Genomic DNA, 22956 nt, shown 5'->3' on the forward strand with positions numbered 1-22956 from the left:
CTAAAATTGTTCCGTGTTCCAAATGACACGCAATGTATGAGACATCTGACGTGACATTTCTTGATGTTATAAGTTTACGTTTGTTTACTGTCATATGAATAGTTATCGTGTTAGAATTGTGTCAATACAAATAGTTTTACATCGTATTTTTATGTTCCGAATAAACGGAGATACACATTGTAGATAACAAGTAACTAAACAATATTATTTATTTGAATTAATGACTTGGATCCATCTTCGAATTCTATTAGCACTATGTTATATTAAATTTAGCTGGTTCACGATTTCTTTGGACGCCTTCGACTAAAACGTGTCCGGCGTTTTAACGAGGGTATTCGTGTAATTTGCAAAACACGATATTTTCACCTTGAATCATTTACTGTCTCCTTATGGCTATCACGTACTATTGTTACTTTTAGTCACGGAAACACTATATCCTTACCTTCTCTCTCTTCTTCCTCTCCTACTTGATTGCAATAAAATGATATAGAAGGTAACGTTCGTATGGGTGGTAGGTAGTTGGGTCATGCTTTATTTTACACTAGCGAATGTTATTTATTCCTTAAACGCAACACCTCAAATCGGTTATTTTCCAATGCTACCCCTCAGAACTCACATATTTAATTAATCATATTAAAGAAAATATTTTACTATCATAAAACACTGACTCAATATGATTTTATTCATATTAAATCCGGATTACTCAGCTTAGTGAAGGTCGAAAGCGTATCATAATCTTAGCATATTTGCTCGCGATTTGCATAAAGCGACGCCCACTTGTAAAAATCATTTCCGCAAATATTAAACCAAATAAAGTTCGGATATTTATTATTGAATTATTTATGCGCGGTGGGCGATAACGATCGATTACGTTCGTATTCATAAATGATAGTGAGCGTTGAAAAGTTTTATGTGAGTTGCAGTTACTTCATGGTGTTGCTACGTCACAACTCACAATGATTTCATCATAATGTGGCCTCCATTTATTTCCGCTATCGTACGTTCACCTTTTCCTTTGTTCTTCTATACCTATTCACATCATCTTGTCTGTTTTAAAAATTTACGTGACACTTATTGTAAGTTTTATTTTATTGCTTTCATTTTTCTTCGGCAACCGCGTCGCTAGTCATTTTGACGTAGGTACCTATGTAAGCAACAAGCATCATCCTAGTTTAGTTCTAGTTCCTAGTTAAGAATAAAAGTAATGCTAATATAAATGCATTGCTTTTATTCTTTATTATTATGAATTATCACATAAATATGCCACTTTATTTATTTTAAAGGAAACAACATTTAACATTATGCAATAGTTGTTTTAATTCTAAATTGTCCTTTATTATGACTTAAAAATTATAGGTCTCCATATAATCAACTCATCTATGTTTATGCAAATTATATAAACAACTGTGAAATCGTTCTATTTTTATTTTAAATAGATTAATTTTAAGCTGGTCTTAATAAAAGGAGCTTAAGGAAGCCCACGCGATGTATAGCAATAGGGCTTAATATATTCGCTTCTAATCCACCTTTAGGACTGTTGTTATAACCTTGTGTTTAGGTCAATGTATGAACAATAGGTCAACTATTTACCGTTACACCAAGGAGGTTATAGCAATTGTGATTGTACAGTTGAAAAATATGAATATTTTTATTTAATTTTACATAGACGTTCTATTTATAGATTTAATTGTTGAGTAAATACGGAGAAAGAGATTTAATATTATTTATAACATGCTTTTATAAAAAAATTAGTCATCATCGACGTATCTATAGTGAATCACTATGTATAGCGACGTTACGTAGGTCACGTACCTGCTAACTGTTTACAGCTGTAACGTTAATTATAATATGTTTCATAATTCAGTCAATCCTTTCCTTAATCCTAGTATTGTGCTATTACACTGTTTACGATTGTGCAAGCGCGATTATGCGTGTTTACAAAATAGAATTCCTTATGTTTACCAACGCTTGGCCATCAGCCAGCCCCGCCTCCACGATACATTCACGTCCTAACTAAATCTTTAGTTATTATTATTGTAAAACATTAGCAGACGAAGTGTACGCCTCATACGTGCCTCTGATGATAATATATTTTGTCTGCGCTGCGATTGTAAAATATAATACTGACGTATACGTCGCGAAAGAGAAATTATTTCTGTCCGGCCGCGATGACGGACGTAATGTTATAGTTCCTGTTAAACATTGCTGTCTTCTAAATGATCTTTTATTTTCCTTCTGGTTGCTGTATTTATGTTTCTTTTTTATTATTATTATAGGTAAGACTAAAATATTTCATGCGCTAGCTCCAACTTATTACTTGCGTGACCCAGACAATCAATGAGAGGTTTATAATGTTCAAACATAGACACTAGGCCGAATTTGTGTGCTATATATACTGCCAGTTTATTTAACAGTAAAACACAATTGTTTGATGTATCGTTGTCTATCATTGCCTACTTATTATATCATTAAAATTTTAAGTATAAATGATTAATATAAATAAATTATAAAACTTCTCCCACATCTTGAACATTCTTGTAATTGAAAACAATTTAATCGTTTAATTGTAATGTCAACAATTGTATTACCTTCACCTAAACTTAAAATTTATAGACACATTTTTTCTAAATACATAGGTAATATTATGTGTTGAAGACGATTATTTATTTTCATTTCGATTACTGGTGTGAGATCGCCAATATTTGCGTTTCGTAGGATCCTTTGAAAGTATTACAATAAAACGTAAGCCGAACCACACCTTGAAATACTTTGTTACAAACAGCGGCTATCAGAGCGAAGCATTCGTATCATAAATCCTTTCTAAGTGTCGCTTACATCGAAGCCCCATTGTGCCTCGCCATTCGAATATTTTCCATTTCATATTATTTATTGTATAGGTAGGATTTTAACTGGAGTATGGATATGTATCGTATTGATTTAGGTATTTTCTTTGTTATATGAATCAAATTCATTCTATGGCAAATACTGAAAAGAAAAGACTTGAAAGAAATTAGTCACCATAATAAAACAATTTGGTTCTTGGAAATTATATGTTGTTTCAATAGAAAAATACCTAACAAGGGCGCAGCAATAAATATTTGCATTCAATTACATGCACTATTTACAATTTTAAAACAATATAATATATCACATTTTAGTGCTATGTTAAACAGCACGGACAATGCAAGTCATTAATACATAACTCGTTTTTTTCACGTGACTTTTTGCCGTTGCAGTAATTATGATAACTCGGGAAACGAGTCTAGAGCAATTAGTAAAATGAAATATGATTATTGATGTTTACCTACATATTTATATTTTATTGTGAGCTTGAAGCGATCGTGATAGAATTGCACCTGTTGTATTTGCGGAAGATAGCGCCGTATGCACGATTTTCATTGAATATATTTTATATGGTTTATTAATTATTATACATAAAGCCAATAAACACTTTGAAGTAGGCGGAACCATTAGCAGAATACTTGTATATCAAGATTAAATGCTTCCTTCCGAATAAATACGGATAGAAGTTGACCCATTTGCCTGAGTGTGGTCACAATGTGGTTCGAACAAGGACGGCCGCATTCTGGACTGGTTACGAGATGTATGAAGTGATTGCGTTATGTGAATATTGTATATGTATTTTCTTCTAAACTCTTGCCGGAAATAATTAGATTTGTACGTATACATTTTAATGACTACAAATTATTTTAATAGTTGGTTGCTACTACATTTTTGGATTATATATTGCAGCGAGCCTGAATGCATGTAGCAATAAATAAATTCAGTTTAAGACTTCCTTGCTATTGAGGTGTGGAAACAGTTTAGTCTAGGGTTCGATTCCCAGTGGAGACTTCCAATAAATTAAAGTACCGATGTGGCAGGGCATACGAGACTGATTATCTGCTTACCTGCCCTTATAAAAAAATCTATCATTGAAACAGGTGTAGTATTAAGATGATACAGGATATAGCTTAAAGTAAATTATATTATTATTATAAAATGACTGCTTGGTTACTTAGTTGTTTTTTTCTGTTCAAATACACCTTATATGTATTTTTAACAATATATTGAAATTAATTATAGTAATTAAGAGTGATAATATCACTCACGTGTCTTCAGAATATTTCAGAATAAATATCCGATTACAATAATAATCGGCAGCACGAAGATACCGAGTCGAGATTAAAGTACGAGAATAAAATAATAACGTGTTTATAAATTAGTACATTTATAATAGATGTTTATTTACCCTCTGTTCCATCAATTGTGCTTGTTTGTGGACGACACTGGACTAATTGCGAAGCTCCGCAATTAGCAGTCGGCTGATGGATGAGCGTACCTCGCGACATTCGTCAATGCCACTCGCTTGTGATAAAAACTTCATACTGATAGGAGTAGGAGACTAATTTTTTATGTTATATGACGCCAGATTAAAAAAATTCACCGTTCCCTTTATGTCGTTATAATGTTTGATTAAAACAATTGTCTACAGGTTGCTTATATTTTTCATAGAATTTGTGAGTTGTCGAATAATTTATATCAAAACTAGCTGCACCCGGCAAACGCTGTTCTGCCTTACTCTTATCGTTTAGTGGTATGAAAAATAGATGTTAGCCGATTCTCAGACCTACCCAATATGCTTACCAAATTTCAGAGGAATCGGTCAAGCCGTTTCGGAGGAGTATAGAGACTAACATTGTGACACGAGAATTTTATATATAAGATGAATATTGTATTATTATATAGAGATTTGTTTTATTTTGCCCGGAATATAACCGATCGTTCTCTTATTATGAACTTATACTACGAACAATACGACTGAAAAGGATTAGATAAATAGTTTTTCAGACAAAGCGATTAGATCATAATATTAAAGATTATCTTCTCTGATATTGAGTTTCTAAAATGATTAAGATCTTGTCAGGATTGTTGAAAAACGTGAGCCTTCGTATATCAATTTACTCCTTTTTTACCGTATAAATCTTACAATAGAGGATACAGTTTAGTTTTTACATAAAATATATACTAGCTGACCCGACGTACTTCGCACGGTTTGCAGATGTCACATGTCGTCGAAATTTTGATTCTTGGAGATGCCGGTTTTCTCAAAATGTTGTCTTCACCGTTTTGAACAATTTATTTCCTGCACACTCGCTCGGTCTCGAAACTCGACTTATCGATTTTGAAGTCCGAGGTTCTCACCACTGAGCCACCACTGCTTTTTGTTTTTTTAATTATTGTATTTAAATTTCTAATTATTTATTCTATTATATTATTTTTTGGTATGACTGTGGTCTGGGCCTTGGTGACAATAAATTGAAACTTTAAAACTTTATCATGCGTCAACGTCAACAGAAAACGTCATATGACTTACACAATATAATATTTTCCTTAACATGGGTTAATCTAAAATTCATATAAAATAAATTTACCTTATTATTTTAGTATATCACAGAACACAGATGACATACAACAATTTAAATTAGTCTGTATTAGAACACACTGGAAGAATATACAAAAATTTCGGTGGTTTTATACGATCGGCGGACGTGTAGATTGAATGGGAAATCTCCGCCATTTTTGAGAACGTTGATAAAATTGCAGTGTTTTGATTTACATTTTGGCAAGATCAATCAAAAGTTCTAGTGATTTCATTAATAATGAATGTAAAAAAGTGGATTCAAGATTTTTTTGTGACATACAACGTGTCTTCTTGCACAGTAAAAATTTTGCCGTTGCAATTTTGGTATCGTATCGTATTTTACAATTTTAATGTATTTTGTTACTAATAACTAACAATTAACGTTTTCGTATGAATCATTTGTGTTTATTCAGATTTTTATTTGTGAACAAAATTTAATCGGCAGTAAGTAGTTGGAGCGTAGTAAATTTTAGTTTACGGTTGAATGCACCGCAAAACCATTCAATTTGGTCCTTTGAGCCTCAATATCCAATTACACTAATTCCAACTACATATTTAATTTAATCCACACATACATTAACGTTCAGACATCGTAAATAATCGTATTCATACATGTACTCATATTTTTATGAATGGAACTTTCATAGCGTCGCGTAGTAAGAACAAAGAAATAAGGACACATCTCTTTGTCAGTTTGTAAACTTTATGCTTCCATCACACACGATTATGTTTTGGTACTTTGCTTCAAGCATACGATTGAATGATTATTACACAGTCGAGCACTTACAATTGAATGTATGACTGTTTCTGAATAGTTTGCAAACTATATAATTTAATGCACCTTTGTATGGCGATGCATTAATGTGGTACATTAAGTTTCTTTATGTGTCGGTTGTGCAATACAACGACGCGTTTGGGGTCAATTACTGTATCCATATACATCTATACCTTATCTTGTTCACTCTTAAAAAAATTAAATAACTAACTGCGCCACGCGGTCTCACCCGTGTAAGTCGTGTTAGATATAATAAAGCGCCGCGTAAGATATAAAGTTGCCTATGTGTTATTCCAGTTGTAATTTTATTTTAAAACTCATTGCAAATCTTAATAACTTACTAAGACATTAGTCTATTATTATGTACCTAGCTGCACTGATAACTAAAATCCGTACAGTTTAATAAATCCATGAACTATTTCGTAATAAAGTGGTTAATTCTTTCGGAAAGCATAATGGGAAAGTTTCTTAACTCTTAACGACCTGTTTCTTCACTTTACATAATAATTTTATTGAAGCAGTTAATACCATTACCACTAATGTCACTTACTCACGCACTAATAATTAGTTTTTGCAAAAGTTACGTTGCATTCAAAATAATATCTAAAGTAGTCTGTCATCTTTCAACACTGGCGCTGGTAATTCGATGTTACGGCATCTTCGAGGTATACGAGTAGGCACGCGTAATATGGACCCGCAACCACTTGTACGTTCCACCTTGATGGTTATTACAATTCACCTTTAATTATTCATATGCACTGGCTCATACGTCAGATAGTGTTTAAAAGATCGGAGGGGTCTTTTATTATGGCACCAATAAGATCGCATCGCCTGACACAGCTGTCTGTATTTTTATTAATAGCCTAGCTGTTCCTAGCCCCTGTTGAAAATTTTTCTTAATTCAAGTCATATTTTGTGCTGAATCCGTGTGTGATTGATAAAAAACATTATTACATTCTTACATATTTTGTATCCTACTAATAAAGTGTAGGTTAAATTGCGATCAGCTATATGCAAACCTAAGCAAATACTATCGATAGCTACCTATACACATTGTCTCGACATGAAATGGCGCTTTGAAGTGCGACGTGGGAGAGGGAACAAAGGGCGGGTGACAAATTCGGGGCGCATATATATTTTTCAACCAAAGTACATTATGAACGGGCTTAAATTTTATATGGACTTAGATGTTGTTTATTTTTTATAAAACACATTACTACCTTAAAAATGGAAATTGTTGAATAAGGATGAGCGCAGGATGCACATACAAGTAATCAATTTGGGCGATTGCCCAGTGACCGAAATTCGACCATTGTCATTATAAACAAATGTGTGTTTATGTGTGTGTATTTAACGCATAGTTCTGTACGTAAAGTTTTTTATATTCAATCACCATATAATCACCATTTGTATGCATTATTCAGAAAATGTCGTTCTCTATAAATGAACTACCATAAGTATACTAAATTTCATACTCCACCAATCTGTGCGATTACGTAAAAAGGGGTAAATTTTTTTTGCTTCACGCCTTTATATATATTATAATTTTCGTTTTAATGAAATATCGATAGATGCAGTGCGTTATCTTCAATAATTGTGAAATGGCAAACTGTCTTGCTTGTAACATGTACATGCGTTCGCGCTCGTACTGCGTAGCCACCATACTGTTTCGCAACCGCAGCGGCGCGGTCCAACGACCTCGCCTCAATAGGTTACTAAACACTTCCTCACTTAAATCCATTATCTGCTCAGATAACAATTACCCGAGTACATTTTGCTTATTGACAACATATAAATGCTTGATTGAGATCCAATACGGTAATCGTGCCAACTTCCTCGAGTGTCTATAGTAACTCTGAACATCGCTTCAATTGGCATGGAACTGCTGTTTTATTTACGTCTCAGTAATGAACTTAATTGCTGTCGCTGGTACAAGCGACACGAATTAAATAACATGATTTTTTTCTATGTGTTTAATGTTGCGTGCTGCTGATCGAATAATGATGTTTCTCATGCAATTGATTATTGTTGTGTAATTATTTCTGAGATGTGGTCATCGCGCTCTAAATATACTATTGCTATAACGTAAATTTATTACATTTTTTCTGTTATAATTACATACATCTACAACTACGACTATGACAGGCTTTTATTGATATTGCATTTATTGCGTACTGGTTTGTTATTTCATCTTTTAACTAATTAATTATTAAGTTTTTGAAATTTTTATTTTTAATTATTATAAGCACACATACGTGCTCTTTTTGCAGTACAAAGATACTTTCACATGGACAATGTATGTTCGAATTAAACAACACATATGAACAGTGTCCGAAGTTTATTGACTTGTTATTGTTTATTTAATAATGCATCGTGTATCCAATACATCAATGCATAATAGATCTTGGCATGCAATGCATTACATATCTCCCATACGTGTAGCTACGTGGAATAGGAAACTTGGTTTCGTATTATGTCGGACCTGCTATTAATATGCAGTTATATTATCCGCTCCTATCTCGTTACAAGCCATGTAAACAGATATTTGCAATAACATGACAATTATGCGGTCGGTATGTGACATTTACACATATATAAAATTTCATTTACGTCGAACGCAGCGTCCTCTGCCTTTAACTTGCAGTATTATTGAGTGTGCAACTGGTTTGACGGTCATGGCGCTCGATGAATGCGAAAGTGTGGCTCTGGAAGGGAAACTGTTTGTTCAGCTGTGTGATAATAGAGTTCCGAGAGTTGCTATGGTTTGCCCTACTGGTGTCAAATGGCCGTCGAACTGTATGCGATGCCACTATAAGTAGTGTAGGTATACCTATTTGTATTCAGCCATTATTTTTTATTGATCATTGATTGTTTATGGATCTCTTTCACAATTATGATATATGTATCCTTTTAAGTGGGTACCACGTGATTGAAAGCAATAGTACTTTAGTTAGGTACTTTAGCTTTTGCGCACCCCCGGTTTAGCTTAACTAAGCAAATAAGGACATACTTGGATTTTACCGCACAGTTCGCTTTCTTGACGTAAAAATTATCTTATGCACTTTCTCGGATTTGAAATTATCATATTTCATTCCCATCGACTCTGGTTTAGACGTGAAGAAGGAAAGACAGAGTTTTTTTTTTATATAAATAGGGATTATATTTAATTTTTAGTTTTATGGCATTAATGATATACTTTATAAATTAGAAATTTTGAAATTTTTCTGTTCTTTCAAAATTTCTCAGGGATTATATTTCTCAATGAACTATGTTAATTACAATATTTTAAATACAACAGCATCTGGTATTATGTATATTTGTAATAGGTGCGCGTTATAATAAACAGCAGCTTATAATTTCGTAGCTGAAATTATTCATCGAATACAACACTTAAAATGATGCATAGGTTCAAATAGAAATTAATAACAGTCATAACTTCATTACGAGTATTGTTACTTGTTCATAACAAAGATACGTTAAAAAGTATAATGTTTTTTCAATGTGAAAGTGGAAATATTGTATGTAATAGAGGGTAGATGTTTGCGATACAATGTAGGTAAAGTAGATACAGTATAAAATATATATATGCGCAATGTCACGCCCAGTGTCAAGGACGCGCCCTCCGTCCACCACTTGTGCGATTAGCTCGCGCGGCTTCCAATGTAACAAGATCTCTTCACATTCGCGCACAAAATTCGCTTAACGAAGACGTAATGAAGCAACGTAGGTCTTCCTTGAGTGGCTACTTTGTGAGTCGGGCTAGGTCAAGCTCTTAATAGCTTTTATATCATAGTTTATGTACAATCCAAGCATATAAGCATAATTATTATTATAGATTCAATATCTTATTGGTCTATTCGACTTATCAGTTTATTAATACCATACAGGGACAATCTCTGCAGTCCAGTGCAAACGTTAGTGTGATAGACAATTTTATAATCAAAGAATATTTGAGCATGTTAGACTTCTTTAGAATTAGCTGGTAATGTGTAATTCAAAATTGTGCTATCTTGTTTGTTATTATTCCATGTTAAAGCTGCTATTAATCATGGAATATCTTGTGTACGGCGGCAAAATATATTACTGTTAATAATTTAGGCTAGCTAGTAGCTGCGGAGCGAAAATATTGATTCTAGTGATAAGTTCATTTTATCGTGATTATGGGTCGTTATCTACACAGTTGCTATGTTATATGAGGTACAATGAAGGAATAAAATTAATTAATATTTATTGCTTGATAAGTAAATTAATCTCAGTAAATGAAGATTTTTTTTTTATTATCCATATGTCGAGTTCTTGTTTGTTTTCAATGTTATTAATTATATTATTGTAATATTCGAAAAGTTTAGATTATTTATTATACCGTGTAACACATCTGAGGCTCAAATGATATTAGCTTTCGCTTCCATTACTGTGATCATGATGGATGAGACGAACCATTCGAAAATAGTTCTTCCGCATCTTTAAACCATGCGTTGAGCTTATTCATTTTTAATATTACCGTAAAATGTAAAATTTCGTAATCAATGCATAAATCAATGAACTGTAGTTTATTACACTTAGGTATATGAAGCATTTTTCTAGCGATTATCTTCACGAATTTAATTTCACTTAGCTCAATCTCGAGTGCACATATTTTTACACTGTTTATTTTAATGCTATAAACAATTTTAGTAGCATGAGTTTTCATATTGCTACGCCATTTTACTCTTGTTTAAAAGAGCTAATCATTGATAATCTTTGTTAGCTTGTTCATTTTTTTTGTACCCTTACTCAGATATTGACAGACAGAATAAAAATTCTGAAACTAAGCAATCCAGAATAAATCACGTTATAACCATACATAAGGTCGATTTTTATGACCCTATTGTATGTCTGTTGTTACAAAGTATCATCATTATTTTGCATTAATAAAAAAATTGTTCATTATCTGAGTATGTGTGCATGCATGCGCTGCCTGTGATTAGCTTGTGTTTTGTTGCATGCAGGTCTAGAAGAGCTTCCCAGCAGTTGTCCAGAAGCGCCGAAAGCATCGACCAATCATACAAAAGGTATCGTTCATTTCATTTATTTTGTATTTTCTCGACAAAATAGTCTCGAGTGTGAAGAAGGCGGTTCGCATCGTTAATGTACACATTAAGATTTATATGCTGCTAATTTTCTGTTTGTCGCTTTTTTTTATTAGTGCTAGATATTTGTGAGTGTTGTTTGACCTAATATTTAATTAAAATTGTTGAAATCATAAGAGTTGGTAATTTCGATGGATATGAAAGTAAAGATAGATGTTTATTTGTGTCAACAATGCTTTGGAAGTTATTTAGATCGTTAGTATTAACTTTGGCCAATTATTCGTGCAATCACCCGAAATTTAACAGTTGAATAATTTGCACATCAACATCATGGACCATTACTCGTGATTCGTGGCGCCTGCGACGGCACTTTAAATTAATGACTTACCTCTTGCTCCCATTTATTTACAAGTCGAAATTACTTCAAAATAATATTAAAATAATTGTGTTATTCATTTTATGACGCAAATATGTGGGCAAAGTAAATGTTTATGTTAACACTGTACTATCTTTTTAGGTTTTGACATTGTTCCATATAATTTTTTTGTTTTATCTATGATTTGGTTTTTATCTTGCTCAGATGAATCTAAATCGGTACCTAATAACATACTTTAGTTCTGCAATAATGTAAACACTGAATGTTAACTGATAATGGTATGTTTCAGGTCGAAGAGTCGTTCAGTGGACCATGGATTCGCGCCACCCTTTGACCTGGAGTCACTACGGTCGAAGGTCGAGGGAAGATTTGATGCTGTACAGAAAGGTAAATATCAATTAGTATAACGAAAAGTGATGATTTAGCCTTTAACACCACTAATTTCAGAAACTCTCGAAAAAAATACTCTGTAATATTTGTTTTAGTTGTTTACAAAGCAAGTACATGAAAATCAATACTACCCGCCTATTTAATCAAGATAATCGTAAAATTTTAAACATTTGCCATTTGTTTATGGTTATCATGATCTCACTTTGTAAACATTTGCTTGGCTCAGGTTTGTATTCATTGATGCCATTGGAGCTCAGAATAATAATTTATACAGCATATAAATCATTACTTCAGTTCGAAACTCTGTACAAAAGCGCACAGCTATACAAATAAATTTAACTTCCTCTCTGGCCCGAGACTCGTTTATTATACTGAAACATAGGAAAATTCTTATTTATTCATATCAATGTCACTGGAGCAGTAGGTACTTGTTATCGCCGGCCGCGGAATGAGGCGGATTCTGGCACAGTCTCATAAATAAACACGCCACTCATAAAGTTAGTACCCGGTAACGTAAATTATATTAATAAAATTATCCAAAATATTTGTTTAAAATTGGCGTGATAGGCTTGAAGCTTCCGAATGATTTTAAATGCGTTGCATTCGCATTGATATTGATACGATTGAAATTTCAACAGGATATTTCTCTAGAATAATATGTAATGACAGACTCCGGTTTAGTCCTTAGAAGTCGGTTATCAGTGCTACATATCTTTTGAGATTTTTATCTCTGTACTCCTTTATAACCACTAAAAGTCTGCAATGCCGGTAAAAAGGAGTTGATACCTTCTCACAGACAAAAAATATAAGAATATAACACATTTGATTTTCGTTGAAAAAAAGGGATTTTGTTAAGAAAAGTCTGATGTTTTCTATACTTTAATAAATATAATTGTTTAAATAAGAATAATTTCAGTTTATTAATGATTTCTTTAAAACAAAAATATCTATGTTGGTGTACATACTAAGCCAAGTTTGAAGCTCTATATATAATTTTCACTTTTTACTAGCTCTTTGTCTATGATGTTTATTTACATACTGACAGACGTTTCAGAATATTCATTTTAATTATCACGATTTAATGCAAAGATGATTTATGAAACTGCGCGTGAGTAACGAATTTATTCAGGGAGGCATGTGACGCTGATGTCATGCCGTTAACCAAATCGATAATAATATGGTAAACTTTATTTATTGCCAAATCATTATTAATGATCTTTTATAGATTGTCCGCGATAATATGCACATTTATACTGGAGCAATGCCAGCGTATTAATCTTGATATCATACGACTCTATTAGACTGAAGTTTATGGGTTTATGGCTCGGAAGAAAGACAGTATTTTTCTAAACTTTAACGTATTGAATGTAGATTTGAAGTGTCATAAAATATATGTATGAAAAGCAATATTCATTTGTGTTTAACGGATAGAATTTATATGGGGAGATGTGCATCATACAAATTTCATCTACATAAATTGAAATTAATATGACCGTATATAAATTATCTTCAAGTTCATAGAAATGTTGTATAAAAAAGACATAAGTACATAATAGGATTATTGTCGCAACGACAGAGCACGCAATGTTAGCTGTAGATCTACCCTGAGCGATACAGTCAAGTTCAGCTGTATTGATTTCTGTGTCAAAGCCAGGCCTCAGTCAAATCGCCTTTGTCAATATTCAGCGCTAACATTAATTGCACTGACGCTGGATTGAGTTTCGAGATGGCTTGTCACGATCATGTTTATATCGAAGTGTTACCAACATGAACGTTTACGGTGTTCGCTCAAAGTACGTAAAACGTAATGCATTTCTCTTTGAAGAACTGACTGCGATAACACCTGAACATGAATGGAGGTTAGTGATCTTTTATTGCCAGAATGATTAAACGAATAAAATTCACAGTGTGGATAAAGTACGTTCCTGTGAATTATGAATGTCACGATGGTTTCCTAAAACTCAAACGATATCCAAATAAGTGCCATTACTTATTCAAGAGATCGTTCCTGTTTCGCAGGACGTGTATTTAATCAGCACTTAAAAGCAGAACCATTATTCGTGTCGATTGCGAAAGCAATGAGAAATTGAATAGGATACCTCGTGTCGCAAATGTTAAGCCGAAATGCATATTTATTATGTTTATTGAGAATGTCGCGTAGGTGTAATTAAAATGTTTTATGTCAAAATTCAACCTGATACCTAAGACTTAATTAAATTAAAATTTAACACTTTGCCTTATCAAAAATAAGACGAAACAATATTTATGTCGAAGCGAAGGTGGGATGATTCGATTTTGAGATATTTGGTTTTTCTTTATGTGCATAATGTAAGCAAAATATTATATTGTTTCAGATGAGGACGAGCAAGCCAAGCGGTTGCCTCCCCCACCCCCGATTAAAACGATGACGTACACGGTAATCTTTTAATATCATTATATTAATTTGTCCTACATAATCCGATCAATACGTACACCCATAAGTAACGTGACCCGTTATATCGTTTGTTTGTTTTTAATCAGATATATTGTTTGAGCAGAAGCATGTACCTCTTAAAGTTCACTTCACTTTTCGTATTTCTTTCGACCTGATTGTATAACATTAAGAAATAATTCATAAAATGATATTTACTGGCATATTGAAATGAAAGAATACATTTCACATTAATATTAAAACAAGAAAATCTTTTTAATGACGATAGCCATAGCAATAATAATGAATTCAAATAAGTGCAATTCTACCTTTGAAGTAATTGAAAAACCTATTCATCAAACACAAGAGAATCTATTAATTTCTAAATACATACAGGAAAATACTACATCCAAATTTTTCATGCAGTAAACCTCAGCTCGTGCTGACGCATGAGTGGCATAAACAACGATGTTACATATAAACATATCCATTGGTCATAATGTACATTGCAAAGGACTTCAAAGTGCTTTGAAGTTCCATCGCTTTAAAAGTCGATGTTCTTTAGCTATAACAAGTTGTACCCTCGTATCTCACGGTCACCCCGTCAACTCGTCAATTATGCAGCTCTAACAGAGTGGTTCTGTTATTTTTTATTTAAAGAGACTTGGACTTTTTTTTACGTAAATCGGGAAACTGATAGTTCGCTTGATTGTAAGCGATCACCACTGCCCAGTAACATTTGCAGAGGTAGGGCCGCTGCAAATGCGTTGACCGCTTTTAAGGAGTAAAGCATAAGGAACGACGAGAATTAAGGATTGGAATGGGAAGGGTGAGGAAAAAGATACAGGCCTCCAGCACCCCCACTAAGCGAACGAAACACAATGCTGCTATATCAAGCCGATCGTCTGTGGAGGTGTGGTAGTTTCCGCGGTACGAGGTGACCCAATTCGTCCGAAGCATGTTCGACCCTAACACTGATAAACGTTACACGTATCACAATTATTTTAGGAGGCTTCACAACTTTATAAAGGCAAATCTATCCTGTATTTTCAGTACTTGCCGGAAAAACCTGAATGCTTCTGTCAAATAGCATTCAGGTTTTTACCGCAATTACTGAATTGCCAAGTCAATAAATAACCCATTGTGTTTATGTTTCATTTGAGATAATTAAAACGATTGAATGTCTTAAAGTACGCTGGGGCTTTATAACAAATATTAATCAAAATAAGGAAATCGTTTGGGAAGTTGGACTATCTATTCTGTCATAATTTCTGAAAATTCAATCTGAAAAAGCTTTCGGTTTTTCAAATGTTCATTCTTACTTGCTTACGTACTCAAAATTAACTTAAGTACTTAAAATTAAAACGATAACAGGCAATTAATACCATTTAACATATTATGTCAGGTGCGAGACCGCGACACGTTGACGTCACTGGCAGCTCGCTTCGACACCACGCCCTCAGAGCTGACCAAGCTGAACCGTCTCGCGACGCAGTTCATATTCCCTGGCCAGACCCTGCTCGTGCCGGATAAGAGGAAAGGTACGGTGTTATTTGATCATATATTAATGAAATTCCGCGCCATCTTTGTTAAACTTTGGAACCTTGAGTCAAATATTTATGAAAACCGATCATACCTCATATCTGTTGCTGAATTTTCGTTGCCTACAAATCAAAGTAAGTCACAATGTCTTTCCAATCGTTTTTGTATTGTTATTGATAAACTTTTGAGATTTAGTAATGTTATATCTATACCTATATCTTTATAATGTAAAATAATATAATAAGCTGCGATCGTAGACTGATTTGATATCCATAAATAGGTTTGTTGGTTTGTCTTATCGTGTGTAATATCCGTCTACTATGTAAGATGGTGATAAATGTTATTAGTTTAGGTAATAATTTATTATAACATATTAGTTTTTAGATGATATTATTTGAATAATTTTGTTATAAATATTTTCCCCTATATATTACTCGTTTGTGTTTCTCACCGTTTGAACCTTTCTTTGACTTCCAACTCAATATTAAAACGCAAAGTAAGTGATTTATATATGCTCTTTATTTATTAATAAAACATAACTATACTAATACTACTAATAAAACTTAAATAAATTTCAATATGCTACTTTCCTTACGATAAACAATGTTTAATAATGCAACAAAGCATCCATTGAACATTTCGAAATTGTTTTATTCTTATCAAGATTGAATAAATGTGAGCGATAAATTTCAAAGACAGATACACATCTTTTTTGTTGAGTGATTCTGGATATCAAATCCGTTTCTACGAAACGGAAACAGCATTACACTTGTATTGACTGAGGACTTTGAAATTGTATCTTGAGCGCCTGAGATATTGTTGAGAGAATTGCTTTATTGTCGTGAAAATTGCTTCACTATTAGGTTAGGGTAAATGAAAAGATTAAACAAATTTATTCTAGAATTTACATTTCCTTTTTTGAATCTTTGTGATTTTTTCTTACATAAATATGTATTTTTTTGATAAAAAGGTTTCATGGCTCTCTATACACTAATTTTAATTTATTTTGCAAGATCGAAATTAATGTATAGTTCATTTTTAGTCGATGAAGAAGTTAATAAATTGCTTGCATTAAATATAAATTAAATTTAAAATCTGCGCGTCATAATATCTACGTTACTAAATTCTCATGTAGTTTGTAATCTTCGATAACAGTCCCTTCTTTTAAGGTAGACATTAATTACAAGCCTTCAATCAATGACAACAAAACGGAACCCTATATATAATATCGTTCAAACCTCATTGACATAAATTCTTACACCCACAAGCACCTACCACGGTATATATCTTAGCCAATCGTGTCTCCGAACTCCTAGCCCTCGATCAGATTGAACCGTGACGAATCGTTCAAGTGAAAATGCGATTTGCGTAACTGGCCTTCGGAATTGTTAACGCTGTGCAAATCTAACTATTGTGAGTTACACAGATGTTTCGCTTTTACTGTTTTCTTACAACCTTCCCGTGTCGTTTTGTACAATATAATATATTAAAGGTCAATATCATATTCGAATAACAAATCATAACAAGGGCGTGAGTAATGGGTGAGTGGCACGTAACGACTCATATACATTGTTTTGTCATATATTTTAATTGTATGGTCTTAGAAGAATTATTGAGCAATAAAATTTATTTGCGCTTCCGTTCATATGGTTTTGAAGGCAAACCTCTGTCGACTGGCAAGGATACATGGGTTGTTGTACTTTCTCGAATGTACTTGTACATTCATCAATCATTTTTGCGTAACCTTCATTATGTTTTTTTTAACAATAACGATTTTTAAAGATACACTTAAATAAATAAGTAAATATTGTAACATAGCATTTTTTTATGGTTAAAAACTGAATCAACAATGATAAAATAACCGTGACTTATTATAACCCATTAAAACATTTAAAGCCCATTTTATTTTATTACCTATTATATCGTATTTCATGAATTGGTATGTACGTGATATTTTTGACGACGATAAATTATTATTTAAGGTACCGTAATTGTCGATGTTAACTGATTAACGGGCTCTTTATATTCACGCGTAGGTCATGGTCGCGGGCGCAGGCGTAACAGATGCAAAACGATTTGTTAAGACCCGTTTTAAATAAACCCTACAAGGAAACGGAGTGATATCGGAAAAATGAAACCAATTAATAAGTGACAAGTAATTTTGCAATCACTAATTTGATGAATATCGTTGTTAATGATAAAATATTAGTATTTAATTGGATGATACAATTCAATATTTCAGTAAACATACGATTACGTAATGCCATCTCTTTAACTAAAACGCATCAGCCTCTATGCTGTTCGCGTGTGACGTCGACATGAACACATTTTTCTATTTGTTCGCTCAACAGACGTTACAAATTACAACAGTCGTGGCGGACCGCCCGCAAATGCGCCCGCGTCACATTGCTTCAAAGTTTTGTCTATCAATTAGCCGGTATTGTTGTCCCACATTTACACGCGATCGCTCCCAACAGCTCTGGTATTTGTGGCCACAATTGCGAAGATATGGGCCCATTTTATCGCACGATAACACACTGATATAATGTACATTGTATGGCGACAGCTGTTAAAAAATGTTCAGTTTTGAATTCTTCAAACGTTGGTATCACGGTGCGTTTAGTTTTGCATTCTTATCAGCTACTACATTTGGTTTTGATTTGGTGGTATGAATTTCAGTGTTTGCATGGTGTTGATTGTTATAGTAAAATGTTGATAACTGTGTCCTCAGATGGCGACAAAGATTCCGATGGGCCGTCTGAGAGCGGAGATAACACGTCGGAATCAACCCAAGGAGCTCCCAGTGAACCCGCACAAGAAAAAGGTGAAGGTTATATATAAATAAATTTGTTGATATTTTTCTTTCTAGAAAAAACATTTATAGATGTTTAAAGGTAATTTAGTCGCAGTTAATGTGACGGAAAATAACCTTAAAAAAGTCATTAACGCGCAAATCTAACTGCTTAATTGGTCAAGCAATTATCAGTGTTTTATGCAATTGTAAACCACCACTGCAAGTTTAAATAATTTAACAATTACGACACGCCATCTGTCACCATAAGCAGATGTTTTTTTTTGGATTTACGTAATTCATCCGCTTTCATATAAACGAATGAATGAAAACAGCGTGTTATTTGTTTAGAAAAACATGCAAATATGCGACGTAGATGTATTGTTATTTGTTATCGCGACGCTTCAAGGAAAACTTTTTATCAGCCACCTAGTTTTGTACCGGCTTGTTAGGTAGACTCAAATAATTCAAGAAAAAGAATATCACTGCATACAATATTCCCCGATATTCAGCAATTTTTAATGCTATGATTTATGTAATTTCATGCACAAAAGCCCATTAGTACTTGTATAGTTTAATTAAATTTATTAATTCCATAATTCAATGACAACTGTAGGACATACGTAAATAATTATAATACATATTTAATGTAATGCTCGATTTTTATTAATTATGCTAGCTGATGTACGCGGTTTTACTCACCCAGTACCGGGTTTTATATAAACTAAAGCCTTCTTCAAAAAATGGGATTTCTAATACTGAAAGAATTTTTCAAATCGGACCCGTAATTCCTGAGATTAGCGCGGTCAACCAAACAATCAAACTCTTCAGCTTTATAATATTAGTACAGATAAACGTATAGTGTGGTTTTGTATCTATCTAACATGACATTTTGGCAAAAAAAAAACATCTTGATAAGTTTAATTATGTATTTGATACGATTTCAGAAATATTGGACAGCTTGAGACCTGTATCGCCTGAAGCGCCTGCGAGCAATGCTCCACAGCGATTCCTTAAGATCAATGTTCGGCATATAACCGATGGACAGGTGAATATATGTGTTAATCTCTATATACGTAGATAAATGAGTCTCTGTTTCCCTTAGTCAACATCACGCGTGAAATATTTGTTATTGTCAGTAATCTTATAAGTAACTACTTGAAAAATTCGTTAAAAATAAAAAAATAATAATTTTAAACATGCCTCGGAAGAAAAAACAACAAAACTTGTACATAGATAAGAGCAAATTGTACAGTGGTTAACTCTGGTTACTGCTTATTTAAGAAAAAATCGTTAACATAACCGAAAGAAACCGGCCATTTGACATGTAAAATATAAAAGTACATGCAATAAATATGTACAAGCGTGCAAAGTTATTGTTTATATTAATTGATAAATTGCTAATACATTAATGTAGATATTTAAACAATACTTATTTATTTCTTTGTTCTTCTTTAATTTTTCTTTGTTGTAAATACGTAATGTCCAATTAAATTCTATAATTAGGGGCGTGCATGCAGTTATATACTTATAGACTTCTTTATAATTAGCTATACATGCTTCATTATAATTAGCTATACGCCCCGGCTTCACCCGTGGTTCATATAGCCTATGTCACTCAGTGAAGTTGCGCCTTTCTAAAGTGGTTTTGGAATCGTTGCAGTAGTTTTTGTGTAGAAAAATTACAATCATACTTACACACAAATCTTTCCCCTTCATAATATTCTTAATAACAAATTAAATTTTATTTTCTCAAAAACTATTTCGTATAAAAAGATTTGGTATATCTGTTCTCATAATCAAAACTGTTAAATCTGAATAAATTATAAACAATTTTATATAAGTCGCATCATATAATCAATCGTAGGAACAGTGGATTAGGTGTTATCAGTTGAATTTCGTGATCATTAAAATATAACAACGTTGGTAAGCGTGACTTGCTGTAATCTGAGTTCTAACTAGAGTATTAATAACATAGAACTTGATTCACATTTCCTAATTTTATTTATTTCTAATACAATGGTTAAATCTTAATTACTTTTGGTTATTATTGAGGTCAATTGATTATTATCTATTCGATCTCTTGAGCTCGTTGATTAAATTAATGATGGGGAATAAAGTGTCGATAGAACATTGCACAATTGCAATATGATCCTGATGATGACCTTAAACTTAAAATGTTAATATATGTATGTCGTACGATTTACTATGCGTATGTGTATTGTGTATACAAAGCTATTTATTGTGCATTTAGTCCTGTAAAAACATGACTAATAACTGTAACGTAAGTTGACAATTATAATTTATAATGACATTGTACACAAAATGGTTATAAATTGTTGGAAGTGATAATTTTTTATGATTATCTGAGACAAACGCTGTGTAAATCTTTAAAATGTTCACACCGAGAAGTGATGGCAGGTCTATTTTGTTTAATAACCTTTTGCGCTGTTTTGCTGTAAAATTATACATATGGTAATCTTTGCTTAATCGTTGCCAGGCTGATGATATATATTATAATAATACACTATAATTTATTTTCTTATACACAAATGTGTTGCTTGTTATTGTCTTTCAATATCGTAGATTTCCTTAACCAGGCCAAGGCCCTACAACACAATACTTCTGTAAATTTCTCGCATATTAATAATTATTAATGAGTAAAACCATCCATGAATGGCATTGTTTGTCTCTTCGAACTTACGGTTTTACAGTGATTAATTCAAATTGAAATTAAAAATATTTTGCATATAATGTCTTCGCAGGGTGTGGTGTCTGGCGTGCTGCTAGTGACACCGAACGCAGTGATGTTCGACCCGAACGTATCGGACACGCTGGTGATGGAGCACGGGCCCGAGTCGTACGGTGTGATTGCGCCCATGGAGTACGTCGTCAACGCGGCCATATTCTACGACATCGCACACATGCGCACACATGGACCTGACCATAACGCGCACAAGTATGAACAAATGTAATGACAAAAGATTGAAGTAAAGAAAAATTTATTTTCGTTTCGCTGCGACAGTAAAATAAAATAGAATGAAATGCGTATTATGGAAGCAAATTTCTAGCTTATCGCAAATTATATCGCGACAGCAACGTGACTCATGAATTAAAAATGAATTGTTTTGATTTCAGAGCGGATCAAGCTGAAATATATTACATGAGCAAAGCTGAGCATTCGCCAGGCAAAGATTCGCTTCTAGTCAAAGTAAGTTTAATTTTAATAATATTCTAATGAAACAATTTCTAAAGAAATTGAAAAACTATGAATGAAACATGATATGATAACAATTTGGGCAGTTGTCTCTAAGAGAAGTAAGAAACTATAGTATTTTTTTTGCAACAAACGCAATATTTTCTAACATATTTCTATTATTTATTTTTACAACATAGCATGTAACATACTGATAAACATGAACACCTTCGGTAATCAAACTAATGTTATATATGTGACAGTTTGTTTGTTTGGATTTTTGTTCGTCAATCACGCTGAAACCACTGAACGGATTTTGATGAAATTCGGTACACAGTCAGGGTATGAGCTGACTTGGGTAATATGATACTTTTTATCCCAACTAGACTATTTAGTTAAAACAGGAAGCCTTTTGATAAAACAGGAATCTTGATATCAGGGCGGAGCCGGGACGAACGTCTAGTAATTTATAAAATAGCCAACCTTTTTTGCTTTGAATAATTTCGTTTTCACATGTATACGGAATGAATTGTTTTTAAGTTTGACTTTAATATTGGCAGGATGAGACGTTCCCCGAGCTGCAGGCGGCGAGCGGGGAGGGCGAAGGAGGCGAGGAGCGACCCGCTTCCACGGAAGAGGAGCGCGGAGGAGCCGCCTTCCCCAAGGCGTTCGAGCGGGATCTCGTCACGCCCACCGCTTTGCAGGTACCACATTTTATTATTTATTAATCAGCTTTTAAGGGTTTGGATTATTTAGCAGACCCATTGTAACAAACATAGTTACAGTTTAAATATAATCTAGAATCTATGTACTATAAATCTAATACTATTACATACATCTATCTACAATACAAATCTCTATCATATTAAGGTAAAGAATACAGATATAAAACAAAAAATAACGGATCTGAGTCAATTGGATTAAAGAGAAAAACCACAGACCATAATAGAGATTTATATTTTATTGATTCTTTTTTATTTTT

At 33.1% G+C, this 22956-nt stretch overlaps 1 protein-coding gene across 17 annotated transcripts in view; it reads left to right on the forward strand.

Moving 5' to 3' along the window:
• The window catches only part of LOC119829966 (TLD domain-containing protein 2), a 77962-nt gene that overhangs the window by 29094 nt on the left and 25912 nt on the right, over positions 1–22956 (forward strand). For 10 of the 17 annotated variants that reach the window (XM_038352728.1, XM_038352727.1, XM_038352715.1 and 7 more), the window contains exons 3-11: positions 11189–11251; positions 11935–12032; positions 14390–14451; positions 15851–15986; positions 18719–18811; positions 19726–19826; positions 21544–21749; positions 21917–21989; positions 22535–22678. In XM_038352728.1, the coding sequence (XP_038208656.1) occupies positions 11189–11251; positions 11935–12032; positions 14390–14451; positions 15851–15986; positions 18719–18811; positions 19726–19826; positions 21544–21749; positions 21917–21989; positions 22535–22678 (976 nt within the window). Of the gene's footprint in view, positions 1–11188; positions 11252–11934; positions 12033–13700; positions 13895–14389; positions 14452–15850; positions 15987–18366; positions 18601–18718; positions 18812–19725; positions 19827–21543; positions 21750–21916; positions 21990–22534; positions 22679–22956 lie in introns of those variants that run through there. The other 7 variants (XM_038352734.1, XM_038352729.1, XM_038352723.1 and 4 more) reach the window with 5 other exon arrangements.

This window comes from Zerene cesonia, chromosome 11 (genome assembly GCF_012273895.1).
Source record: "Zerene cesonia ecotype Mississippi chromosome 11, Zerene_cesonia_1.1, whole genome shotgun sequence".
Lineage (NCBI taxonomy): Eukaryota > Metazoa > Arthropoda > Insecta > Lepidoptera > Pieridae > Zerene > Zerene cesonia.